The 12,868-nt window shown below is 40.7% G+C and overlaps 1 protein-coding gene across 1 annotated transcript; it reads left to right on the top strand.

The window, feature by feature from the left end:
- The first annotated feature begins 1,586 nt into the window (after nucleotides 1–1,586).
- Nucleotides 1,587–2,483, top strand: LOC129668886 (putative vomeronasal receptor-like protein 4). The gene has a single exon (XM_055596984.1). It carries the CDS (start codon nucleotides 1,587–1,589, stop codon nucleotides 2,481–2,483), a length of 897 nt encoding a protein of 298 aa, XP_055452959.1.
- Nucleotides 2,484–12,868: the final 10,385 nt, after the last annotated feature.

Below are 12,868 nucleotides of genomic sequence, written 5' to 3'. Positions count from 1 at the left end.
TGTTTCTACAGTTCAGTTTTCTCCTCTTCAAAAGTAGATCAGGGTGGTTCACACCTGTAAATCCTCCACTCTGAGATTGAGAGAGTACTGATGTGAGTTCAAATCCAGTCCGGGTGACTATTATCCTGTTCTCAGTATACAAGTGAGGGGAACAGGGACTGTCTCTGACATGAACTCAGTGGCTGGCTCTTTGACCGCCTCCCCCTGATGGGGGAGCATCCTTGCAAGGCCAGAGAGGAAGACAATGCAACCAGTTCTGAAGATACCTGATAAGCTAGGGTCAGGTGTAAGGAGAGAAAGACCTCCCTATCAGTGGACTGAGAGAGGGGCACAGAAGGAGATAAAGGAGGGAAGGTGGGATTGGGAGGAGACAAGGGAGGGGGCCACAGCTGGGATACAAAGGGAATAAACTGTAATTAATAGAAAAAAATAAAAATTTAATTAAAAAAAAGAAATGAAACAAAACAAAATAAATCAAAAAGATCAAGACATCAGATTCAGACTTCCTGGGGTGGGACCTGCATTTTCTTTTATACAAACAGTAATCTTCTGCATCTCCGTTCACTGGCATTGAAAAAAGGAAGATGTTGTATCAACCACACATTGGTATTTAGAATAACTAGTGGGGGGGAAAGGATGGATCAAAAAATCAAGGGAGAGGATTGGGAGCAAGAGTCAGAGGAAAAGCAATGATAACAGCTTCCCATGTTCTGTTACACATTTGTTTCGTTGTCTGGCTAGTTTTATTTGTTTGTCGTAGTTTAATGTAAATATTGTGAATATTATTAGCTTCTTTCTTTGCTGGTCCTAGAAAATACATGTTGACATCTGTATACTGAATATATATATATATATTCCTCAGCATTAAGAAGTCATTTATCACAACTGTTAGCGTATTCTGGTTTAGGTTTACGTTCTTATAAACATACGTTATCATGTGCAAATAAAAACATCTGTATTTCTTCACTTTTTTATTTTTTTCTGTATCTTTCTCTCACTGATTGCCTGGCTAAGGGGCCAAGCACTAGAAAGGAGAAGGACAAGGTAGGGTACCAATGGTGGCTATGAAGAGAATAAAAGGCATATATGTGTGTGTGTGTGTGTGTGTGTGTGTGTGTGTGTGTGTGTGTGTGCCGCAAAAGAACCTATTCTGTAGAGTTTGTTTGCATTGATAATAATAAAGTAAATTCCTTCCTGGGTGAAGTATAAAATGCTTGGAGGAATGCTATTTGGAGCCATTGGTGTTAATGAAGCCATGCAGAGACAGAACACAGGTGAGATATGTCAATATTTGGACAAGTAGATTAGATTTTATAGTATAAACTAAGTATTTAGCTTGGAAATATAGATTCTTTTAAAAGCAAGTCTTAATGATAACATTTGAGTGTATACAGCATAACTCACAGAAGGAAGTTTTGTGTCAATAAATATGAATAATAATATACATCATTACCTTACCCTCCAGACAAGTGAGAAGATTTGAAAGAATTTTTGCTGATACCTTTCATCAAAAAGGTGTTCGCAAAAGAAAAGAAAAAAAAAAAAAGGTGTTTGCTGGATCAAGTATTCCTGCCTCAGATGTAAGGATGATTTTGGACCCTGTCAAGGGCACAGTCTTCCTCTGTCTCACTGGTCTTGGCGCTGCTGGAAACATCTTAGTTCTGGTGAGTTACATGCACATGTTCCAAAGCACCGAGAAGAAACCTATCCACCTGATTCTTGCTCACTTGGCACTGACAAATATCATCATGCTTCTGTCAAAAGGGATGCCAAGGACCATAGAAGCCTTTAATTTTGGAAACTTCTTAGATGATACTACTTGTAAAATTGTTGTTTACCTGGCAAGAGTGTCCCGGGGCCTTTCACTCTGCACCAGCAGTCTCCTCACGGTGGTCCAGGCCATCACCATCAGTCCCAAACAGTCCATATGGCAGAGGCTCAAACTAAGGACTCCACGGCACATCATCTCCTCGCTGCTGTTCCTGTGGATACTCAATTCCTTAATCAGTATGAACTTACCATATTACATTAAAAACATCAACAGTGTGAACATAACACAGGTTAAAAAAAGTAGCAACTATTGCTATTTTCTGCCAGAAAGCTGGATAACAAGATGGATTTTTCTCACCCTCATGGTCCTGAGAGATGCAGTGTTTCAGGGTGCCATGGGAGGGGCCAGCGGCTACCTGGTATTTCTTCTCCACAAGCACCACCAGCATGTCCTCTACCTTCAGAACTGCAAGATTCTCTACAGAACTCCCCCTGAGCTGAGAGCTGCTCAAAGTGTCCTCCTTCTGATGGTGTGCTTTCTTTTCTTTAATTGGGCAGATTGTTTTATTTCTTTATACATTACTTTGACGATAGAGAATTATTCCACAGAAGTTTATATTCCAGAGTTCCTAACCATTAGTTATGCAGTTCTCAGCCCCTTCATGCTGATTCACAGAGATGGACATCTGACTAAATGCTGTTATATTCAGTAAGAGAGATCAGGCATTGATAAATGTCCATTGATACTTTCAGCATGAAAATTAGAAAACAGGATAGTTTTATTTTAGTGCACAAAGACAAATACTCAGTATTTCAAGCACATAATAGTGGTTCTTATTCAACAAATGGTGACAGTGCTTAGCTAATAATGAGGCTGAAGAATGCTTAAAGCCTCAAATGTCTTTTTTCTCCATCTTTTCATCATTCATGAAATAGCTGATATTCTCTTGTCTCTATAAAGGGTCATTAAAGATCATCACTTCTGGAAGCAGAAACAATCATGGAAGCAGACCATCAACATGTGACAGCAGCACTGCGAAATTACCACAATGAATCCCGTTGAGTTATACCATTAACATGCTAACAATTACAATGAAAATAAATGCATCATGTTTAGTTTTGAGAAACAGACATCTTAGAAATACTGCAGCATTACTTTCAGAGTCAGATTTAGATCTAGCAATTTCTGTTCTAGATTCCATCTTGCAGATATAATTTTTTATGTTGTTTATGTTATTTCACTCTCACTTTGAGTGTTTGATATAGAGTCTTTGTAGTTCTGGCTGGACTGAGATTTATATATGAACAGGTTTGTCTTAGCTACAGAGTTCCTCTTTCCTTTACTTTTCAAACTGTGAATATCTGACATAGAACAAAAACCTTTACATGTTGCAACATTATTTTCAAAACCAGACATCTAGAAATAGTTCTTTTTGCCTGGGATTTAAAGACAGCTCTACAGATCCAGCTCAGATTCTTCTCATTGAACATATGAAAGAATGGGCAAGTTTAATCTGTTATGTTATGATAAGAAAGGTGAGCTTATAACTCATTTTAAAATCTATGCTGACTAATTCTGTTTAAAGTACAATAGGACAATATTTAATTGCATATCACCCACAATGTGATCCATGGAAAGAATGGAAAGAGTACTTGGCATCATTTGATAGAACCTAAGTTAATGGAAGCATATGAAGATGAATTTCATATTTTGCTCCCCAGTACTCACTGCATTATTAATCCAATAATATGAATTTTGTGAATAAATAAATAAATAAAATGCTGACTTTGAAAACAACTTGTGTCTCTTTTTGAGAGATTGTTTTTGCCTAGAACTTCCTGTTGTTGCCAGTCTCTGTCTCAGAGACGTAGAAAAGATTCTGCTTCCCAATTAAATGATGATTTGCTTTTAATTTTGATTATACCAAAAATATGTTTTGGTAGAATGCATTATTTTGAGAATAGAATGCATTATTTTGAGAATAAATCATTTGATCAAACCCTCTTGAAAGATTTATGATGCTTTTACTGATTTCACATATGTAAGAAGACATTGGGATTGATGCAGAGGGACTTACACTCCTCTTGTTTCTCTCTTCCCTAACTGTGTATACTTGGGTCTTTCACTTCTCTATTGAACAATGATGAGTGCTTCTTTTTAATTTTGTTATGCAATATCAAGATAATTTTTTAATCATTTATTAGTGCCATAAAGCATAGTAAACATAGTTTAGGGGTTTGTTTTCTTCATGACATTGCATCTTGATTAAAAACAAACTGTTTATTTTCGTTTCACAGTTTTCCTGTAGCAGACTTGTCCTAACACCTTGTGTAGGGAGCAAGACAAGGGAAGAAGTACCTGAATATGTCATTGGTAATTGATGCCAATGGAAAGAATGTTAATCCTTGAAATGCAATTAAGAATGACATAAAAGTGTGGATAATGAAGGCAAGATGATTGAGCATGAAAAATAGAGGATGTCTAGATGGATAAATAAAAAACAAAGAAAAATAAATACTGAAGATTAGATGCAGTTTGATTTTTTTCCACTAAAGAGTGGAATTAAGAAAATTGGTATGGGGCAGGGCAAGATGGCGGCGACGGGAGGACTCTCATTCTGAGGAGCAGCACAGCAGGATTGGCACAGTGACCAGCAATCAGAACTCGCGGCCATAAAACACAAGTGATTGTGTTTCACAGGTGAGAGGATACCCCAGGGTGGGGGATTCAATCAGCTTTAACTCACCCTGGCTAAACCGCAGAAGAGATCCCGGTTCTGCCAGGCGCTTGGTCGCCAGCCCAGAGCTACCCCCCAGCACAATCTGGTCACGGTCCCAGACTGAACTGTGGGCCCACAACACCATAGACTGGATTTCCCAGTCGAGAGATAACCCCACAGAGCAGGAAACGATTGGGACCAACCTCAGGTTACCCAGACATCCCCTGGAAAAGACTCGGGTTCCGCGGGTGCCCCAAGAGCCAGCCCAGACCCAGAGCCCGGACACAGGCGCCTGCCTGCGCGCCTGATTCGCCGCCTTAGATAGAACTGTGGGCACCAGGGCACCAGGGCACCAGACTGCGTGTCTCTGGCAGGAGGAAACCCCCAGCAGAGGGGGTCAGCAGCTCTAATGCTTAGGACACCCAGCACCAAAACACTTCCTGGACTCACACAGACTCTAGTGCAGGCAGGAGCGCTGTGTTCTGCCGCTATTATTGAGCTCCCCTAGGGCACTGGGACACACAGTGGCATCCTCAGACCTACAAAAGCCAGAGAGCCATTACAGCAGCCCTCAGATACTGTGACAAGGATCAACCAGTTATTCCTAGCTAGACTGTCAAAACTGTGGGAACCCCTGGTCCTTCAAGAGGGCTGCACCCACAGCGTCTGGATGAGAGCAGTGCCTGCAGCCGCCATCCAAGACAGGAACACACAGCTTCTGGTCCAGAGTGAGGCACCCAGCCTCCAGACCAGAACAGTGCCCCCAGGCACCAACTCAACCTAGGTACACATTCTCCAGGTCCAGAGCAGAGCAATCAGCCTTTGGCCCAGAGACTTGCTGAGTGCACCTCCCACTTTCCCTGGACAGAACTGTGCGCCCCAGGATAACAGACTGAGGTTCCCTGTTGGGAGAAAAACCCACAGCTAGGGAATCAGCAGTTTCTTCAAGAGGACTGTACATGGAAATTTAGTGAGCAGCAGCACACTAAATTTATAACAAGAAACCCAGCAGTGGGGCAGCTGCCTTGAGAAATTCTATGGGTAAGAGGAGATCCCTCCCTGCCTAACATAGACCACAGCTACTACTCAGGGCTATAAACCTGAGGTGAGCAGTGGCAACTCCTGAGAAACACTGGCCATACAGTGACCATAACCAAAAAGCAGAGAAGGACTCCTTCAGGAAAAATCATCTTCCGGCCAAGGGGATACTCCCTACCTCAGGACTCCAGGAAGCACAGAAACTAACAGCCAACACCTAACTCAGCCCAATGGGTAGAGGTCAGCCTAAAGGCTGAACCAACAAAAGACAGAGCAATATGGCATCTCCAGAACCCAGCCATCCAGAGGCGAACAGCCCTGAACAATGCAGCATAATAGAAAATCAAGAAGATGACCTTACATCTATGCTGATGAAGAGGATACTAGAGGAAACAAATAAAATACATAAAGAATTAGAGGAAGATAAAACCAAACAGATCATGGCTATCCGTAAAGAAATGGAGAAAGATAAAGACAAGCAGATTAGGGCCATCCGTGAAGAAATACGAGAAGATGCAGCCAAACAGCTTGTGGCCTTCAGAGAAGAAATAATTAAGTCACTGAAAGAAATAAAAGAGACAGAGTTGAAGGAACTAAAAGAAAAGAGGAAAATACAAGCAGACAGGTGAAGGAAGTAAACAAAACAACTCAAGACCTGAAGACAGAACTAGAAAAATTAAAGAAAACACAAATGGAGGAAATAATGGAGAGGAAGAATTTAGGGAAGAAAACAGGAACTACAGAGGTAAGCATAACCAACAGAATACAAGAAATGGAAGAAAGAATCTCAGGTATAGAAGATACAATGGAAGAAATCAACGTATCTGTCAAAGAAAATGTTAAATCCAAAAAATTCCTGACACAGACCGTCCAAGAAATCCAAGACAATATGAAAAGACAAAATCTAAGAATAATAGGAATAGAGGAAAAAGAAGACTCCCTTCTCCAAGGCCCAGAAAATATTTTCAACAAAATCATTGAAGAAAATTTCCCCAAGTTAAAGGAGAGGCCAATAAAAATGCATGAGGCCTACAGAACACCCAACAAATTTGACCAGAAAAGAAAATCCTCCCACCACATAATAATCAAAACAGTAAGTATACAGAACAAAGAAAAAATACTAAAAGCTGCAAGGGAAAAAGGCCAAGTAACATATAATGGCAAACCCATTAGAATCACACCTGACTTTTCAACAGAAACTATGAAAGCCAGAAGGGCCTGGACAGATATCATGCAGACCCTAAGAGAACACAGATGTCAACCCAGGCTACTATACCCTGCAAAACTCTCAGTCCTCATAGACGGAGAAAACAAGATATTCAATGAAAAAACGAATTTCAACAATACCTACACACAAATCCAGCATTACAGAAGACACTGGAAGGGAAAATACAACCCAAGAAAATTAGCTTCTGTCAAGAAAACACAGGAAATAATTAACCTTACTACAGCAAAACAAAAAGCAACCAAGCACACAACCTCATGAACACAGCCAACATCAAAATCAAAGGATCTAACAGCCACTGGTCATTAATCTCTCTCAACATCAATGGACTCAACTCTCCAGTAAAAAGACACAGATTAACAGAATGGATACGTAAACAAAACCCAGCAATCTGTTGCATACAAGAAACATACCTAAGACACAAAGATAGACATTACCTGAGGGTAAAAGGTTGGAAGACGACTTTCCAAGCAAATAGACACAAGAAACAAGCAGGAGTAGCCATTCTAATATCTGATAAAATAGACTTTCAACCGAAATTAATAAAAAGAGATGAGGAAGGACACTTCATACTCATCAAGGGAAAATTCCACCGGGAAGACATCACAATCCTGAACATCTATGCCCCAAATACAAGAGCACCCACATTTGTTAAAGAAACATTGATAAAATTTAAACCACATATGGATCGCCACACATTAATAGTGGGAGACTTCAACACCCCACTCTCAACAAAGGACAGGTCAACAAAACAGAAATTAAACAAAGAAACAATATCTCTGACAGAGGTCATGAATCAAATGGACCTCACAGACATTTACAGAACTTTACACCCAAACACAAAAGAATTTACCTTCTTCTCAGCACCTCATGTAACCTTCTCCAAAATAGACCATATAGTTTGTCACAAAGCAAGCCTCAACAGATACAAGAAGACTGAAATTATCCCTTGTATCTTGTCTGATCACCATGGAATAAAGCTGGTCTTCAACAATAACAGAAATAGCAAAAAGCCTACACACACATGGAAACTGAACAACTTGTTACTAAATGACAGCTGGGTCAGGGAAGAAATAAAGAAAGAAATTAAAGCCTTTCTAGAACTCAATGAAAATGAAGACACAACATACCCAAACTTGTGGGACACAATGAAAGCAGTGCTAAGAGGAAAGTTCATAGCACTAAGTGCCTTCAAGAAGAAATTCGAGACAGCTCATTCAAGCAAGTTAATGGCCCACTTAAAAACCCTATAAAAAGAAGAAGCAGACACACCAAAAAGGAGTAGACAGCTGGAAATAATCAAACTCAGGGCTGAAATCAATCAATTAGAAACAAATAAAACAATTCAAAGAATCAATGAAACCAAGAGCTGTTTCTTTGAGAAAATCAACAAGATCGACAAACCCTTAGCCAAGCTAACTAAAAGGCAGAGAGACACCACCCAAATCAACAAAATCAGAAATGAAAAGGGGGACATAACTACAGACACTGACGAAATCCAAACAATCATTAGGACTTACTTCAAAAGTCTATACTCAACAAAATTTGAAAACCTAAATGAAATGGACAATTTTCTTGATCGATTTGACTTACCAAAGCTGAATCAGGACCAGGTAAATCAATTAAATAGTCCTATATCCCCCAAAGAAATAGAAGCAGTCATCAAAAGTCTCCCATCCAAAAAAAGCCCAGGACCAGATGGCTTCAGCGCAGAATTCTACCAGACCTTCAAAGAAGAACTAACTCCAATTCTCTTCAAACTATTCCACAAAATAGAAACTGAAGGAACATTACCAAACTCATTCTATGAAGCCACAATCACCTTGGTACCTAAACCTCACAAAGACTCAACAAAGAAAGAGAATTTCAGGCCAATCTCCCTTATGAACATTGATGCAAAAATACTTAACAAAATACTTGCAAACTGAATCCAAGAACACATCAAAGATATTATCCACTATGACCAAGTAGGCTTCATCCCAGGTATGCAGGGGTGGTTCAATATACGGAAATCCATCAATGTGATCCACCATATTAACAAACTGAAAGAAAACAACCACATGATAATCTCCCTAGATGCTGAAAAAGCATTTGACAAAATCCAACATCTATGCATATTTAAAGTATTGGAGAGATCAGGCATACAAGGCACATATCTAAACATAGTAAAGGTGATATACAGCAAGCCTATAGCCAACATCAAACTGAACGGAGAGAAACTTAAAGCAATCCCACTGAAATCAGGGACAAGACAAGGCTGCCCACTCTCTCCATATCTCTTCAACATAGTGCTGGAAGTCCTTGCTAGAGCAATAAGACAGTTGAAGGAGATCAAGGGGATACAGATGGGAAAGGAAGAAGTCAAATTATCACTCTTTGCAGATGATATGATAGTATATATCGGTGACCCCAAAAACTCTACCAGGGAACTCCTACAGCTGATAAACACCTTCAGCAAAGTGGCGGGATACAAAATTAACTCAAAAAATCAGTAGCACTCCTGTATACAAAAGACAAAAGGGCTGAGAAAGAAATTAGAGAAACAACTCCATTCACAATAGCCACAAATGACATAAAGTACCTTGGTGTGACCCTAACCAAGGAAGTCAAAGACTTGTATGAAAAAAATTTCAAGTCTCTGAAGAAAGAATTAGAGGAAGATATGAGAAGATGGAAAGATCTCCCATGCTCATGGCTTGGCATAATTAACATAGTAAAAATGGCCATCTTACCAAAAGCCATCTACAGATTTAATGCAATTCCCATCAAATTGCCAACACGATTCTTTACAGACTTGGAAAGAAAAATTCTCAACTTCGTATGGAATAACAAGAAGCCAAGAATTGCTAAAACAATCCTCTACAATAAAAGATCTTCTGGAGGTATCTCCATCCCTGATCTCAAGCTGTACTATAGAGCAACAGTTATAAAAACTGCATGGTACTGGCATAGAAACAGAATGGTGGATCAATGGAATCGAACAGAAGAGCCAGAAATAAACCCACACACTTACAGACACCTGATTTTTGACAAAGATGCCAAAACAATACAATGGAAAAAAGATAGCATCTTCAACAAATGGTGCTGGTCCAACTGGATATCTACATGTAGAAAAATGAAAATAGATCCATACTTATCACCCTGCACAAAACTGAAGTCCAAGTGGATCAAAGAACTCAACATAAAACCAGACACATTAAATCGGCTAGAAAAAAAAGTGGGGAATACCCTAGAACTCATTGGTACAGGAGACAACTTCCTGAACAGAACACCAACAGCACAGGCTCAGAGCAACAATCAATAAATGGGACCTCATGAAACTGAAAAGCTTCTGTAAAGCAAAGGACACCGTCATTAAAACAAAGCGACTGCCTACAGATTGGGAAAGAATCATCACCAACCCTTTATCTGACAGAGGACTCATATCCAATATATATAAAGAACTAAAGAAGCTGAAAAGCAGCAAACCAAGTAATCCACTTAAAAAATGGGGAACAGAGCTAAAGAGAGAATTCTCTGTAGAGGAATATCGAATGGCAGAGAAGCACTTAAAGAAATGCTCAACCTCATTAGCCATTAGGGAAATGCAAATCAAAACAACCCTGAGATTTCACCTTACACCCATCAGAATGGCCAAGATGAAAAATTCAAGGGACAACACATGCTGGAGAGGTTGTGGAGAAAGGGGAACCCTTCTCCACTGCTGGTGGGAATGTAAACTTGTACAACCACTCTGGATATCAATCTGGCGCTTTCTCAGACAACTAGGAATAGCGCTTCCTCAAGATCCAGCCATACCACTCCTAGGCATATACCCAAAAGAGGCGCAAGTACACAAAAAGGACATTTGCTCGACCATGTTTGTAGCAGCTTTTTTTGTAATAGCCAGAAGCTGGAAACAACCCAGATGCCCCTCAACTGAAGAATGGATGCAGAAACTGTGGTACATCTATACAATGGAGTATTACTCTGCAATGAAAAATAAGGAAATCGTGAAATTTGCAGGTAAATGGTGGGACCTGGAAAGGATCATCCTGAGTGAGTTGTCCCAGAAGCAAAAAGACACGCATGGTATATACTCACTCATATAAACATACAACATAGAATAAACCCACTAAAATCTGTACATCTAAACAAACTAAGCAAAAGAGAGGACCCTAACTAAAATGTTCAATCCCCATCCTGAAAGGCAAAGAGGATGGACATCAGAAGAAAAAGAAAATAGGAAACAACCTCTGAACCTGCTATAGAGAGCCTCTTAAAGCCAGAAGAAAACAGGAAACAACCATGGAACCTGCCACAGAGGGCCTCTGAAAGCCTCTGCAGTATAGACTGTCAAAGCAGATGCTGAGCCTGATGGACAACTGATGGGCAGAGTGAATGGAATATTATGTAAGAAGTGGGAAATAGTAAGAGCTGGAGGGGATGGGAACTCCACAAGGAGAGCAACAGAACAATTTGAACATAAGGAACTTCCCAGAGACTCATACTCCAACCAAGGACTATTCGTGGAGATAACCCAGAACCCCTGCACAGATGTAGCCCATGGCAGTTCAGTGTCCAAGTGGGTTACATAGTAATGGGAAGAGGGACTGCCTCTGACATAATCTGATTGGCCTGCTCTTTGATCACCTCCCCCTGAGGGGGGAGCAGCCTTACCAGGCCACGGTAGAGGACAATGCAGCCACTTTTGATGAGAACTGATAGACTAAGATCAGAAAGAAGAGGAGAATCTCCCCTATCAGTGGACTTGGGGAGTGGCATGCATGCAGAAAGGGGAGGGCGGGTGGGATCGGGAGGGGAGGCGGGAGGGGCTTATGGGGGGATACAAAATGAATAAAGTGTAATTAATAAAAAATTAAAAAAAACTACAAACTGAAAAAAAAAGAAAATTGGTATGTACTCACTTATATGAGAATTTTAGCCATAAATCACAGGATAAACATACTACAATTCACAGAACCAAAGAAAATATCAAGGAGGATCCAAGGGAGAATGCTTAAATATCACTTGAAGGAGAAGTAGGATAGAGAAAGTGGTTGAAGAGAGGAAACAAGGTAGAAGAGGAAGCCCAGAGAGAAATGTGGGTAGTAATTAGACCTGGGGAGGGGGAGAGAATGGAGCAGACAGAGGGCCTGTAGAGAGAGAAAAATCATGGGTGGGAACATCTCTGTGACAAGCTGGCAAACTAAGCTAAGGCAGGCTTCTAGAAGGATATGAAGGTGACTCTAGCTGAGACTCCTAGTAGCAGGAATCATGGAGACTGAAGAGGGCACCCTCTAATTAGACAGGACTCCTACTAGAGGGAGGGGAACACCAACCTACCTGCAAAAACTTCAGCCCAAAATTTACCCTGTCTACAAGATGTGCACAGATAAAGGAAAAGCAGAGATTGTGGAAATGTCCAATGAATGCCTGGTCCAACCTGAGACCCACCCCATGGGAGAGAGCCGGCCCCTGATACTATTAAGGATACTCTGCTATGCTCACAGACAGGAGCCTAACATAGATGTCCTCTGAAAGGCTCCACCTCTTAGGGAATTGAAATGGATGCTGAGATTTACAACCAAACATTGGGCGAAATGTAGGGAGTCTTACAGAAAAGTTGGAGGATGGAGAAAAGGACCTAGAGGTAACAGGAGCTCCACAAGAAGACTAACAGAGCCAACTAACTAGGGCCTGGAGGGTCTTGTAGAGACTGAAGTACTTAATCAAAGACCATGCATGGACTGGACCTAGGCCACCTATATCGATGTAGCCTATGGGCTACATGTGGGTTCCATAGTAAGGCGAGTTGGGGCTGCCTCTGACATGGACTCTATTACCTGCCTTTTGATGACTTCCCCCAGAACGGGCTACCTCACCTGACCATAGGGGAAAAGGACAAGATTAGTCATGATACAACTGAATGAGCTGGGATGGGTTGGTGGGGAGTCTCCTTTTCTGAGGAATGGGGGAAGGAGATGGGGAAAGAGGGATGAAGGGTGGGAATGGGAGAAGAGGAGGGAGAGGACTACAATTAGAATATAAAATGAATAATTAATTAAAAACTGTAAACTGCACCAGGAAGAATAGAATAGAATAGAATAGAATAGAATAGAATAGAATAGAATAG

The sequence above is a fragment of the Psammomys obesus genome, unplaced genomic scaffold, assembly GCF_907164565.1.
Source record: "Psammomys obesus unplaced genomic scaffold, mPsaObe1.curated_primary_1811, whole genome shotgun sequence".
Taxonomy (NCBI): Eukaryota; Metazoa; Chordata; class Mammalia; order Rodentia; family Muridae; genus Psammomys; species Psammomys obesus.
Note: the sequence above shows the minus strand (reverse complement) of the source record. Positions and strands in the feature narration are given on the sequence as shown.

Coding starts and splice junctions, on each gene's coding strand:
- LOC129668886 (XM_055596984.1), top strand. CDS start 1,587: ATGATTTTGGACCCTGTCAAGGGCACAGTCTTCCTCTGTCTCACTGGT.